The following is a 15284-nucleotide window of genomic DNA, read 5'->3' as shown; positions in this document are numbered from 1 at the left end:
TTGAAAGCAAAGTTAAAGAAGCTTCAAGAAGATGCTTAAAAGTTCATGGCAATCATAGATCTAAGTTATATCTGAAAGAAATTGAAAAGTCTCAGAGATTAGGGTTTCAGAAGAACCCAAAAGCAACGAGAAAAGCCTTGAAAGTTACCGGTCTAAACAGGAGAGTCAAAGGTCTGACTCGAATGGTCATGGCTGGCCGGAGAAAGGTCAGGGATGACCGGAGAAAAGTCATCGAGCAAGGGCTGGACAAAATTCCTTCAGATTCTGGTCACGAGACTACAGAACCAAACACGTAGAAGCCATGGAAGGCTGGTATAGGTCTCAGATGACCTCGGAAGGCCATGGATTAGGGTGGATTAGGGTGGCGGTGACTAGGGTTTGGGGGTGTTGCAGAGAGTGTTTGAGAGGGAAGGGGTTCTAAGGCGTCGGATTGTGAGAAATGATAGGGTTTAGGGGGTCGTTTGGAATTAAGTAAGGCAAGGGTGATTATTGGCCGTTGATCTGAATTATCAACGGCCTGGATTAAAACGGGCAAGTGGGGCGGGTTATGAAACTGGGTTTGGGTCGGTCTTAATTGAAATTGGGTCGGGGTTCAATTGGGGTCAGAATAGGGCTATAATTGAAATGAAATTGGGCTAACATTTAAATAGCTAATTTTCCCTATTTAATTTATAAAAAATAATAAATTAATTTATGGAAATAAATTAAAGGTACTAAAATGATTTATAACACACAATTGACTATTTAAAAATACAGGACTTAACTTTTATGAATATAAACATAATCAATCCTAAAAGAGACTAATGTTGCAATTATATAATTTTAGCCTTAAAAAAATACTACATAATTTTGTAAAGATATGCAAAAAATCCCTTAGCTATATTTTTGCATAAACATAAAATCTCAACAAATGAGTCACCAAAAGAAAATTTTAGCAATAATTATTGGATTTTTATGGATAAAAATAGGGGGATAAATTGATTTAAAAATCTTTAAAATTAAGGAAAAATAAGGAAACGCTTGGATATACTTACATATGCATACATATGCAATTTTGAAGGTACTCTGCATAAAAATATATATAGGGAAAAAATTGGGTATCAACAATGAGGCTAAGCCCTGCCTCCATATTTGCATAAGGCTAAGCACTGCCTTCTCTTTGCATGAGACTAAGCCCTGTCTCCATCTTGCATGAGGCTAAGCCCTGCCTCCATATCTGCATCAGGCTAAGCACTGCCTTCTCTTTGCATGGGACTAAGCCATGTCCTGCATCCTGCATGAGACTAAGCTTTGTCTCCATACATGCATGAGGCTAAGCCCTGCCTCCATATTTGCATAAGGCTAAGCACCGCCTTCTCTTTGCATGGGACTAAGCCTTATCCTGCATCCTGCATGAGTCTAAGCTCTGTCTCCATACTTGCATGAGGCTAAGCCTGCCTCCATATTTGCATAAGGCTAAGCACTGCCTTCTCTTTGCATGGGACTAAGCCCTGTCACGCATCCTGCATGAGACTAAGCTCTGTCTCCATATTTGCATGAGGCTAATCTCTGCCTTCCATTTGCATGGGACTAAGCCCTGTCCCGAATCCTGCATGAGGCTAAGCCTTGTCTCCATATCTGCATAAGGCTAAGCTCTGCCTTCCATCTGCATGGGACTAAGCCCTGTCCCGAATCTTGCATGAGGCTAAGCTCTGCCTCCTATTTACATAAGGCCAATCATTGCCTTCATTTGCCGAGACTAAGCATTGTCTCTCTGAAACTATCTATTTGCTCCTCTTTCGGGCTAAGCTCTGCCCTCAACCTCACAAGACTAAGCCTTGTCTTGTTGATTTTAGCATCATATTATTGCATCTCATGGGCTGAAATATCGCCAACTTGTTCAAAGGCGTCATTGTCTAATGGCATCATCCTCATAGCCGGAAGACACCACGCCATGGCCTAAGGATCTCTCAAATTTGCATATCATTATTCAAAGGCGTCATGGTTCGGAGGCACCATTTTCATGGCCCAATAACATCATTTCGTGGCCTGCGAATCCCCCACCGAACAATTTATGGCCCAGGACATCATGGTCTAAGGACGTCATCCTCAACCGTCCAAAGAAAATTCTCATGGTCTGAAGGGAATCTGCATCATGTTTAAATTTCTGCACAAATGTATACTTGTAGTATCTCTTTGATTGCAGGTGACCCGATAAGAAACCGCTACCCCAACAGGAGCAATCCCGCTCCAGTTCTTTCAAATTATCTCAAATCTGACCGCTCACCATAACCATCTTTCTGCCTATTCCAAAGTCTCGTGTCCGTTCTTGTGATGACTTCATCGGTATATTCCGCCGATGAATCCAGAACTACACATGGCCTGATTCCTCTAAAGCCAGAGATATGTAGGCAGCTCAGAGAGATCGGTCAAAATTGGCCATCATTTCTTTACCCGAAAACTCTTTCATCCTTCCCGGGTAAAGAGGGACAGCTGTTGATACCCAATTTTTTTCCTATAATACTTTTTAAGTGCATATATACCTTCAAAACTATGCATTAACATCGATTGATATTTTTCTATAAATTCTACATTTTTAAATTAATTTATCCTAGTATTTTATTAATATAAGTAATTACAAAATTGCATCACAGATGACTTTATAGCATTTCATGACTTAATATTGCTATTTATAGTCATATTAAGTTCAAATTATTTCACAAATGGCCAGATTTACACTTTTTGGTTACAATTGCAATAACTTTGCAATTACAACCCATGCATACATTATTACATTATCTTGCCATAAAATGGCTCATTGTATTTTTAAAATGTTGAGTAATTATTTTAAAACAATTTTATGCATGAAAATCATTTTTATAATCTGCTAATTATTTTATAAAATATTTTCATAAATTATTTGGGGTATTTAATAAATAGCCCTTTTTATTCCCAAACCTAACCCCTCTCTAACCAGCCCAATTCCCTTAGGCCCAAGTCTGTACGCCCCGACCCAATACCCCATCTCAATCCTGACCGTTGATCAATTAGATCAACAGTCCACATTTCCCTTACCTTAATTAAACCTAAATGACCCCCCCCCCAACCCTCTCATTCTCTCCCTCACCCGCCTTCATCATCTCCCTCTTCTCTCAAACTCTCTCGACCTAACCATAATTCTAGGCACCGTCACCGGCATAAACCTCCACCTTTTGAGGCTTCCATGGCTTCTCCGACCAGCCCTGGCCTTCTACACGCCATGGCTCTTTGATTTCTTGGATCCTTGAGAAGATCTCAAAGAACCTAGCTGGTTCTGGTTTGAAACTATGTTTATTAGCTTGTCTCAGGCCATCTTTCGACTGTGAATAAGAACTTCTCTTTATTTTGTTACGAATCTATGGGTTCTTGACCTATTCTCACTTCTCTACTAATTTTCTGAAAAACTCTAGTCCGTTACTATCGATCCTTCTCAAATCTGTATAGATCTGGGGTGATTCGAGCTCTATTATGTGTTTTCCTTTAAAATTTCTGGGTTAATCAATTATTCCGACTTTTGTCGCTCTTCCTAAACTAGGGTTCATCCCAAATTGTTTTTCAAAGGTCTTTCTGACTTCTAAGTGTTTAATCAATTATTCTTTCACCTTCTTGACTGATTTTTACAAGAGTATTCGAACCCTAGTTGATTCTATGTAATATACTGATTTTTCCAATCTTTGCTTCGATTCTGGGTACTTTCTGTGTTACCTTGCTCTATTTCTTCAACTTAAACATTTTTTCGTTGTCGAATCCATTATTCTGTGGGTTTTGCCCTAATAAATCTCTATTAGGGCTAGAATCTGTGTTTTCGACTAATTTCTATGTTTCTGTGATGTTTTACTTAGTCCATTTTTTCTATTTATGGAAGTTGATATCTCTTTCCAGAAATCAGTACTATTTTTGAAAGTTTGGTTGATTGATTTGCTCTAGTAGAGATTTGTGTGCATAATTCTTGTTGTTTCCTTGTTTACGACCTTAATTGGTCATCCCTGCCTTATTTGATGGCCTATATAATTGTAGATTCTTACTGATTCCTTTACATGGTATAATTGGGATTCTTTCCTTAATTAGTCCCCTGTTATTACCGTTTGATCAATTACCCTTGATTAAAGGAGTCTTATCTGCACCCCTTTATGTGATTGGATTCTGTGACTTTCTTAATTGACTGAATGATGATTCCTTTACCTTGTTTGTTCCACTCCTATATTGCTATATAAACACTCTTATTCTACCTCTCAAAACACGGAACAAAGTTCAGAAAACACACACTCACACTCAAACTCTCTCTTCTTTCTCTGTTACTTGTGCTAACTGTTGGTCTAGCAGGTTGAAAGCCAAGGCTAGACAGTGGAATTACACTTGCTTTACATTCTGCACTTTGCTTCTCTAACTGGTATGTCTCCAGTTCAATTCTGAAACTCAAACTCTATGTGTTCCATGTTTTGCACTAGTTCGATTTGCTATGTATTTACTTTTATCTTCCTGTTTACTGCTTTACTCAGCATGTCTAAATGCTGTCCTCTTTTGTTCAAATGTGCAATCAGTATGTCTGGGTCTCACTTATATGTTTGATACTTGGCCAACATGTTTATTTAGTCTCTGTTTACTCTCTTTAATTGGTGTGATCATGTTGATAACTTAGTTGTCTAATGTACTTGGTTGATCCTAATTAGTATGCACTTTGTCTTCAACATGACTATTTCACTACATTCTATGCCTATGTCTTAGTTGCTTCTTATCATGACTAACTTGTTAAGTCTCTGAACTAGTAGATTCCTGTTTGTTCTGTACAGTTGTTGCTCCATATGCTCCCCTAGACTCTGTTTATGTGTTTGAACTCTCTATGTTCTCAACCCCCTTGAACCCTGTTTGTAAAGTTGATTGGTGAGTGATTGTGAGTCTGAGCACTCTAAGTTTGTGTGACTGTATGTCTGTTCTTTTCAGAATTGACTTCAAGACTGTTTTCACCTCTAGCATCTTCCTGAAAACTCTTTCTATTCCTGAAAATCTTTTCACTTCTAAAATTGTCTCTACACTGTTTTACTAAGTCTTTCAAAACTATGTCAAACACTCTCACTTTACTCTTAGACTATTAGGTTCTGCCCCTCCAGTGTGTGTACTGCTTAGGAATCCATGAGATTCCACTGAACTCTGGCACACTGGGGCTGGCCCTTCCACACTGCACATAACCAATCCTCCATTTGAGAAAAGGTCTTGGTGTGAGCACTGCCCGGGATCCTTGAGGTCCTTAGGGAACTTTGACACACCAGGACACACTATTGGCTGTGAGACTCTTGGCATCTGAGACTGTTTCTGAAGGCCTGGCATCCCTAGGTTTACTTTGGGCCTAATTCACGCTCCCTATAGTATAATTTACATTTATTTATGTAATTCATTCGATCTTGGTCTGTAATAATATTCTTTGTAAATAAATATTGGGATAATTAGTAAAAGGGGAGGGTTCCTATACGATTTTGTGGGAAAACCGGGTAGAAATCATGCTTTAGGTTTATATATATGTTGATTTGCAGTAGAAACCATGCTTTAGGTTTATATTATGTTGATTTGCAATAGAAATCATGCTTTAGGTTTAAATTATGCAATAGATATCATTCCTCTAGGTTTGCTATGCCTGTTTTTTGTATTAAAAACTATGCCATAAATCTGTGCATTAGATGTCCTGCCTTAGGATAATCATGTTTACTGATTTTTCCTATTAGAAAATATGTTCTAGGCTCATCATTCTATTATTACGAAAACTATGTTCCTGCACAAGTCATAATCACCCGGAAATTTGTTGTTAAAGTCACCGCTGTAATCATGCTTAATAAAATAACCATCTCTCTCTGTGCATTAGAAATCCTGCCTTAGGACTCTGTTTGCATTTACTTTAAATCGTATCTATGTCGCTTAAATAAATAATTATCTATAAAGAGGTTTAAAGACAACCCCAACACACAGATAACATGTCCTAGTATAAATATGCATGAAATCAGCTTTTTGAAATCAGCATGCTGCATATTCTATGTTTGTGATGCTCACCTAGATATCCTGTTCTAGGACCTTCTGAAATTCTTTAAAATCTGTTGTTTGAGATGTGCTACTTATTTGTTTATGTGTGGAGGTAAACATGAGCCCCTTAATTGCTTCCCTATTTGACAGTCCTATATGTTATTTGTTGTCACTTAGATTTTACCTTTTAAACACCTTAGGAGGGTCTAGTACTGCCTAAGTTTAGAGGTCCTAAACACCTCCAGGACCACAACGAAGGGACTGGTAAAGCACGCTTAGAGTTCGTTAATTAAACTCGCTTAAATAACCGCTAAGGGGAAGGTAATGGGTAGTAAAAGGATATGATGACCTGTGCGCTAATGCCACGTATAACCCCTCTATTTGAGGAAGGCTTACCAGGTATTGTACAGATGTGATCCTATAGGCTAACCAACTTAGGACTTCCCTTCCTTTATTTACATATGTGTGCTCAAACTACCTAAACTTCCTTTATTTACATATGTGTGGTCAGACTACCTAAACTTCCTTTATTTGCATATGTGTGCTTAGACTGCTTACCTGTTAAATGACTAATTCACATAACTGAGTTCGGCCGGGACCCACCATTGTGGACTACGAGGGGTGCCTCACACCTTCCTCTCAAGGTTATTTCGAGCCCTTACCCTAATCTCTGCCAATGCAAACTAGTTATATGAGTTAATTGCGCTAGGTGCCCTAACACACCTTAATCCGTTAGGTGGCGACTCTTCAAATACCCAATTCCCAAAAGGAAACGAGTTGTTCCCAATGAATGTCGAAACCCGGACTCCGCGAGGAAAAAGGGGGCGCGACACCCCCAAGATCTGATCCATCTGAACGTGGAATTATTTAGCGTTTTGATCATTTATTTCCCTCATGAAACCCATGAGCTCGGTTTCCAAAGGATCATTTGTGTTGTTATCGGTCTCGAATCCATTGTCTGCTCCACCTGCTTGATTATCATTAGATCTGAACTCGTCCCTTGAAGTGATGTTACCGGTTCTTTGTGATGTTTGATTTGCAAGCCCGCTGGGAGTGGCTCGAACTCCTCCATCGGAATTATTTGAGGCAACCGATAGCGCTTGCTGGAGCTCATTCATTATCCAGTCTTGTCTTGAGAGATGATTCATGATTTTCCTTTGTTGTGCTCTCAAAACTTTTACCGTTTTGACAACGGGTTCATCATCCATATCATCAGGAGTAGGACTCCTTGCGTGCCGAGTATTTCATTCTTTCCGGAACGGGGTCGTCTCATTTTCATCAATGCGGGTTTCACTAGTCGAATCATCATATTGATCTCCACGACAAAAATTATCCCCGTGCTCATTGTTTGTCCTAACATTGAGTGAGTTATTGAAATCATTATGTACCATATCTGTTTTTGTTTTACTTAAGAAAAGCGTCAAAATGCGTTAGTAAAAGATGAATGGGTCAAAGTAATACCACAATTGTCTATGTCCCACGGTGAGCGCCAAACTATTTACCTGTAACGGTACAATTGAATTTGTTACGTGGTTTATAGACACGTAAATTAATTTGATCCACAAATATAAAGTAATGAAGAACAAAAGTAAGAAAATACGAGCCTGGCCTTGAATTGAACTTCTTTGAAAGCAAAAATAATATCAATAACAAAGAGCTTAACAAGATGATGTTAACAGAAAGTAATATTAGCCTTTTTTGTACAAGTATTTCATGTCCTTCCATGAATACAAATTTTTCTATTTATAGTTAAATTAGGGAAGATAAGATCCCCAAATCAAGCTCCTCTTTAAAGTGAATAAAGACCCCTAGAGTGTAAATACTAAAATTCTCTGGAACGACTGCTCATTTAATGCTGCCTTCTTCAACTTGTTCTTGCTTTCAAATTATTCTCTCAAGTCTTGATGACATTAGGACTCATGCAACACCAGCCACATGCTTAGATCCGGTGTCAGTTATTTGCTGACTCATCTTCTACGTGTCTTTATTTTCAAGTGTTCACTTGACGAACATCCATCGGTCATCTGCTAATTTTACCCTATACATCATCAGATGGGGGTTTTAAGTTTTAAGTTTTAAGTGGAGTAATTGCGTTTCAACTATAGGATAAATGTTATATTTGTGTATAATTTTCTGTATATGTTGGCCTAATTAACTTTTCTCTGCAAGAGGACCATTTTGCGAATGGATAAATTGAGGGAATGTTTGGTTTGAGTAGTATATCTAATTTAGTCAGATCCATTATGAAATTCCGATAATTGTAAAAGACTTTGAAATACAGCCAAGTAATAGGAGCGACCAAATCTAAAAGTTAACTGCAGAAGTTGAAGTGTAGCAGCTGCGGTGCCGGGTGCACTTGAGCTGGTTTAAAGTGTAGCAGTTGCAATTTGAAGGTGAATGAGAAGTCTATTTCTAATGTGCTGTATCAAAGTTTTACAATAAACTCTATTTCTGAGTAGGACATCATCTACTAGTGTAAAGACTTAGTTGGATGTTGCAGCTTAGTGCATCACAGATTAATGTTTTTTTTCTTGCCTTTGGAAAATTATGACATGGTTTTTAACGGGTAGAGGCCATTGACAGTTCGAGATATCAAGATTGAACTCTCTTACTATGGAATTCTATTCCCAAGCCAAAAAGCACCGGCTTAGAAGGTTTACTTCTGCTAACCACAGACATATTAAGGGTATAAACTTGCAGCATCACCAACAGAGGTTAGCATTTCTTATTTCAACAGAGGTTTTCTTAAAGTTCTGTCGAGATGCAAAATAACTGAGTAGTTCTATTTCATATCTGCAATGGACTTTCTTTCACCAGAAAAAAGACATAATCTCCAGACTATATTTATATATGACAAACACTGAACAGAAGAAAGTTATCAAAAGCATGACAGATATTAGGAAGCTACTATGATTGCTTCTACAACTTCGGAAAAAAAAAAAAATAACGAAATTGAATCTACTTTCGGTCAGGGGGATGGCACTGATAACACTTAGCAAACAAGCCAAAAGTATCAACTTGCTTAATGAAATTGGTCATGCTTGCCCATCCTCCAAATCCAAATCCAACAACAAAAACCCATGCCACCACAAACCCATTCACTGCATATACCGCTGTCCAGCTTGGAAGGAAGAAGGGAGGTTTTTCAGCTGCATTCTGCATCCACAACATAAAACAACACAAGTCAAGTCAATATCAAAAGCAGAGACAGAATTAAGGCTGGTGGCTCTGTGAGTCCATTTCTTTTGACTTGAACTATGTACACATATACAAAAAGCTTTTATTATACATACATATAATAAGTTCATACTCGCTCTAAACTCAGTAGTTTTAGATAATACATTCGCCACACTAGGAAGGTACAAAATTAGTCAACAAAATGACTTGATCATTTTTAGGCTAAGTCAGCTTACCAACGCAATAATTGTTACTACCTTCGTTTCAATTTATGTGAATCCATATAACTGGGCACGGAGTTTAAAAAAGAAAGAAGACTCTTGAACTAATGGTGTAAAATGAGACACATAAATTTTGTGTTGCTATAAATCATTGCATAAAGGTAAATTATTTCTGAATTAGAATCATTTTTTTTGGCACGGACTACAAAAGAAATAGGTCCATATAAATTGAAACGGAGGGAGTAATATTTAAATTTATCATCCAAACCACCATCGGTAGGTAGTCAGGAGGTTGAGTGGGTTGAACAATCCCAAGACGAATGCAACATACAACTATCGAATGACAAGGACATCCCACCAATTTTGTCTAAAAAACTTAATTGTTACCAACTATTGCAATCACTAGGTACATCAAACTGCAGTACTTAAGCGTAATGGGGTGGTCCACTTGTAGAATTAGAAGTATTTGGAGCCATAGCCACATTGTTGAAATTTTGTTGTTTTCAATTACTACAGTAACTTCTTTAGCAAAATAAGTTGCTTGGTTTTGGGATGAATTTCAATTTTTAAATTTCTATTAGATTGTTAAAGTTAGTTGAGATATTTTAAATTATGTTTATTTTTTGTTCCTAATTGGCTATTTAAAGTCTTGTTATGCTTAATAAAATTATTGAGAGACTTTTTCAATCAATACATTAAATCTTTTTGCTGCCCCATCTTTTGAAAAATCAACACACAACCTAGATATTGCTATTTAGTAAATCTTATATATAATGCAATAATTGTTCATAAGAACAAAAAAAGAATTTCAAAGTGATTAATGCAGTTTTATTTCCACTTCCAATTATTGCAGTACAAAAATAAACGAAGACAGCCTCTTTGAAGTATCTAGCCAACAAAGGCAAAAGGCTAATCAGTGAGTGTGACAACCAAATGTAGTGATCAGCAGGGGAGGCCCCAGGTATATTACAAAAGGGCCCAACTCCCTAGCTGGCATGAGATGCTCCGAGTCAGCATTCAGTCATTTCTCACAATTCTGCTCCCAGGAAAAATTCAAATTAAGCAGTTCACTGAGTAAAATTAACAGACGCGGAAGCTTATCGGTTCGAGATTCTAGTTCATTTAAATTATTAGGTTCTAAATCAACAATTTGCACCAAATACAAGGGTTGGACCGAAGTTACTGGGTGGGTTCGGCCAAACCCGTAATTCAAATGCTAACTCCACCCCTGGCAAAATACATCATTGTCATGGCTATTTCTCATCACATTTGGAAATGCAATAAATAATGTTATTGGAGTGTGATAGCCAGCAAGTTATGTTATTGTTTTTTATGCCAGCAAGTCATAAGGTAGAAATGAGATGAATAGGTGGAAGATAATAGACTAAATACATACCTGTCGAGCAGAAGCCTTCCTGTAAGTGAGCATATGAGCAGCAGCAGGAATGATGTACACGGTGAAGCTAACTAATAATGCCCCCACAGCCGAGTTAATAGGCCCAAAGAATGGAAATATGATGGCCAAAAACCATATCGGTATCACGATTGGTAACCTAGCCAATGCCCTCAAACATATGCTCTTCGTGTCGTGCATGCCCACTACTTTTTCCCAAACAAAGTACAGAGGAGTGCAAGCAAATCCAAACGTAATAAACTGCAAGATTACAAGCCAATTATCACATCAGGTTCACAAGGTTGGACCAGGAAAAGTAACATAATACTAAACTTAATCAGTACTTATAAGATTATAATTATGAACAGATACCTGGTGGATTAGCATTAGAATGACAGCTGTGTCGCGAAAACCGTTTCGAGGGAGTAAAGAGAAGGCATTGGCATGGTCAAGAAGCTGGTCACCGAAGGCCCAATAGACAGCTGCTGCTGATGGGAGTGTTAATGTGAAGACATAAAGTGTAGCATACAGATATATGTACTTGAATTTTTTAGGCTTCCACATTGCATGCATGATTTCCCTAGAGAAAAATCAAGACTTTTTGATTAGTATCACTCTTTTTCTTCCATGCCTTCTCCTTTTTTCTTTTTACCATAACAACTATAGTACCTAACATGCTCAGCAGAATATCCCAACAGTTCTATTATTTAAAACCTCGAGTTGAAGTCAAATCCACTTCCCAATCATCCAACTATATAATCTAAAACTAGCAGAACTTCATATTTATGTTATAAAACACGAACTACGGGATTTACTCTGCAGGCAATAGAAAGGCATCAAGCAGTGAGTAATGTTTGACTCATAAATCTTGTCAACAGCTGAATGAATTATACTAAGGGACAAAATGCATGAGATGCAAGCAACTTTTAGGAGTCTTGTTTAGTCCTTTAAAAACACAGACCATTTAGCATTCAGTGACATCTTTGACCAAAAACTGCTTGCTGCTATGTAACTCACAGAGCAGGATAATTTTGGCGCAATCATCGCAAAGCCTATTGTACCAAAAGGAAAATATAACATCAAACTTATGTTCAGAATGCATATTATTGAACTGCGTTTTAAGTTCTACGCTTTCACATTGTTAAAATACAATTGAGTTGTTTATGCCAAAAAGCAATAAGTTAAGGTTGCCCAACTTCTTGCTTTTGGTTTGTTTAAGTAGTTTTTAACTTATTTTAAGCACTTTTTAACTTTGCCAAACACTTAAAAAAGCTATAAAAAAAAGCTTAAAAGTTAATTTGACGAGCTTAAAAGCCAATCCAAACGGGCACTTAGTGAAAATGACAACTTAACTACTTTACACTGTTTGACACTTAAATTGAATGAAATCACAAAACCTTTTAAAACCTTGACGCCAATAAAGTTTGAATGGGCCTCAATGTTGTGGATGAATTGAATTTAGAGAATTAAGACATTTCTTACACGGTGACGGCATGTCCGCCGAAAGTGTAGAGTATGTTAGTGGCACCCGTAAAATAAAGCACCATTTTGGTTGGGCCACTGTGAATAACTCCTTCAACCTGCAGTATTATCAAGTGGTCAAAAGTAATTATTGATTGTTGGCCATCACAGTAATAATGTGAATTTTGACCATAACAAAGAAATTAAAAAGGCACTTTAGTTGTAATTGTACCTGCCCATGAACAAACGCTGCAATTGTCAAATACCAAGCTGTATAAGTAGTCATCCCCAGTCCAAGAAATGACCATATTCTATAGTTGTGAAATGATGGAATAAACACAGTAGTCGCACAGCATGCCCCAAATATGTATGTCCATGTCCTTTTGTCCAAATGGTCGTTTATATAATAAATGTTACTGTTAACCAAACAACAATATTTATTAATACATCATAATAACAACAAATTCAAAAAATAATACTTAGTACTTAGATCTTGTTCATATTATGTGTCTTTAAAAATTTTCTATGCAACAATTAAAAATAAATTTAAATAGAAGTAGCTTTAATCATAAGATTTTTTGTCCTACTATCACTCATCTCCATTAAACGCACAAATGATTTCTTATATTTTAAAATAAATTTAATTTATCAAAATGATAAATATTTGAGACGAAAGTAAAAATAGTAATGAGAATTTCTATTTTTTGGGTCCATTGAAGAGGATGGGATAGAGAGTGGGAAAATAATACTGTATAGTCACTCTCAAAATATATATAAAGATATACATACAAATTTTATAGGCTTTGCGTCTAGTATTTAAATAGTTTCGGCCACGGGCTAAAATGATTTTTGCCCTTTTTCATTTAAGAATGAGCATACCTTGCACAAGCAATGAGCTGTATGACCGAACCAAATAGAAGGAAAGTACAATTGAAGGCCAAACCAATAGCTTTCCACTTGGGTCCCAATAAGCCATCCAACACTTCAAACCACTGTTAAAAAAAATACAATTGATGAGGTATTTCTTGACAGAAAAGAGCATTTTTTTTACAACAGTAATTTATTTATGGATCTTGGAATATAGACCTGGATGACATGGTTCTTGAAGCTAACATTCTCTTTCTCTTTTCTGCTTCTGTACTCAACATATAGGACACTTATGAGGTAAGCTGTCCAGCTTCCCATTATACCATAAAATATCTGCAGTAGAATTCCTGAAAGCATTCCCATTTGAGAAAATGAGTATGGTAAAGTCAAAAGAACTTGTGCTACCTGCAACCCCACAAACCAAAAGAAAAATCAGGATTAACAGTACTTGAAATTCAAATGGAATAAACATGTTGGAAGTTAGTTAGTTAGTTACCTGATTTGATGCACAGCTAAACCAGGCATCATAAACTGAACCACCATGCCAAAGAAAGCTTTTGAAGCTCAAATTTGAATTAATAGCCATTTCTTCTTGTCTATCATCTGCCTCTGTTTCATTTTGGACTGCAGAGACTATGGCCTCTTCTGCTTGTTTCTCAGGCACCATTTTCTTGATGATGATCTGGAATTCAAAATAATCTCATTAATAACAAAAATAATCTACCTAATTTGCAAACCATAAGTGGGGAAAAAAAAAAAGACAACCTAAGACTTGAAGATTATAACAACTTCAAGGTCCTCTGTTACTTGGGTTTTGTTAGGGAGGTGCTTGTGTTAGTTATATATACATACACACACCATAAATATTATGTAACTGAAGATATACAGCATTTGCCAAATGGACATGCATCCAAAAATTAATGAGCTTTTTATGGCTTTATGAGCAAGAATTGGCATGTAGTAATATACTAACCTTTTTTATCCCCAGCAAGAAAATGCCACACTCCAATTATATCAACTGCCGCTTGCAGTAAAAAGCAGTTACAAATTATGCCAAAGAGTTGTTTCCCGAGGAATTCGCCAAAATATTAAATTGCCATTTCATTTCCACTTAAAGCAATTATACCAACTAACTAAAAGAAGCTTCACTAATAATAAATGTTATTAGGCCTATAAACCTAGCCGTGAAAAGACCAAGACAAGAAGAGGAGAAGAGACTCAAGCTTTGAAAACTACAACTGCCCACAGAGAATGCTTGCTTCTTTCGTACACTAAACAGTGACTAAAAGAGATCAGAGAGAAATGAAAGGACCGGACCACTGTCTGAGCAGTGTTATATACAGTGAGAGAATTAGGCTGCTTGCTTTTTGCAGTAAAAGAGTGAATGCTTTTTTCTGCTGTACAGTGTTTTCTATCAAGGAGACCATAAATTAGTCTCAGAAAAGGATAGGACTAGGATATCTCATATCTTCCCCCTTAAATTTCCCTCTTTCCTTGTTATGTCATTTCTCTCACAGTGCAGTTCTATGTTATAGGAGTAGCATCTATGCTACTGAGATTTTTCCAGTACCTTTTAGAGACGCATGGCTCATGGCTGGCCCCATTAGAAAAATAAGTGTAGAATAAAATTCCGTCCCAAATGATAGTGCAAAGGGCAAAATTAGTCCCTTCACTATGTAAAATGGTCTAATTTTGTCCTCCGCAATAAAAGTTGGAATTATCCATGTATTTGCCATTACAATTTTGGTTCTGTTTGACCAAAAAGTGTAGATATTTGATTAAACTAATTAAATTTCTATAATGAAGGGTTAAACCTAGTTAATGATAATAACTTCATATCTATGATCGGTTAATATGAGTGACGTAGTATGACGTTAAGAACAGATTAAATGCAGCATGTATTTAATGTTTCAAGATCATCAGTGAAGAGAGAATGGCAAGAATAAATAGCAATAAATGGCATGAAAGTAAATAGGAAGAATAGTTAACCCAATATTGAATGCGGTGGATGATTTCTCCTCCTCACAATGATGGATGGAAGACAAATACTAAAATATAGGGATCCTTCTCGGATCTGATGGAAAAGGTGTGGAATAATAGACAATCGAATCTATTTAGAAAGGTAATGTTTGTATTCT

At 36.9% G+C, this 15284-nt stretch overlaps 1 protein-coding gene across 2 annotated transcripts; it reads right to left on the bottom strand.

Moving 5' to 3' along the window:
• LOC109234447 (auxin transporter-like protein 2) lies at positions 8790-14693 on the bottom strand. 2 transcript variants are annotated; one of them, XM_019400447.1, is made up of 9 exons: positions 14120-14693; positions 13643-13828; positions 13366-13551; positions 13159-13271; positions 12512-12695; positions 12301-12398; positions 11191-11398; positions 10822-11079; positions 8790-9183 (listed from the first exon to the last, which is right to left on the bottom strand). In XM_019400447.1, exons 2-9 carry the CDS (start codon positions 13811-13813, stop codon positions 8986-8988), a joined length of 1416 nt encoding a protein of 471 aa, XP_019255992.1. In that variant the 5' UTR covers positions 13814-13828; positions 14120-14693; the 3' UTR covers positions 8790-8985. The 2 variants fall into 2 exon arrangements, with proteins under 2 accessions (XP_019255992.1, XP_019255993.1); XM_019400448.1 differs by lacking the exon at positions 14120-14693 and adding an exon at positions 13912-14004.

This window comes from Nicotiana attenuata, chromosome 11 (genome assembly GCF_001879085.1).
Source record: "Nicotiana attenuata strain UT chromosome 11, NIATTr2, whole genome shotgun sequence".
Lineage (NCBI taxonomy): Eukaryota > Viridiplantae > Streptophyta > Magnoliopsida > Solanales > Solanaceae > Nicotiana > Nicotiana attenuata.
This window is presented reverse-complemented; position numbering and strand designations above follow the sequence as displayed.

What these genes read in the sequence shown, in the direction of transcription:
- LOC109234447 (XM_019400447.1), bottom strand. Translation starts at nt 13,813, where the DNA reads ATGGTGCCTGAGAAACAAGCAGAAGAGGCCATAGTCTCTGCAGTCCAA. An exon ending in GGCGGACATGCCGTCACCGT is followed by an intron (nt 11,399 to 12,300) that starts GTAAGAAATGTC and finishes ATTTTTCTCTAG; the next exon opens with GGAAATCATGCATGCAATGT. An exon ending in GGAAGGCTTCTGCTCGACAG is followed by an intron (nt 9,184 to 10,821) that starts GTATGTATTTAG and finishes TTGTGGATGCAG; the next exon opens with AATGCAGCTGAAAAACCTCC.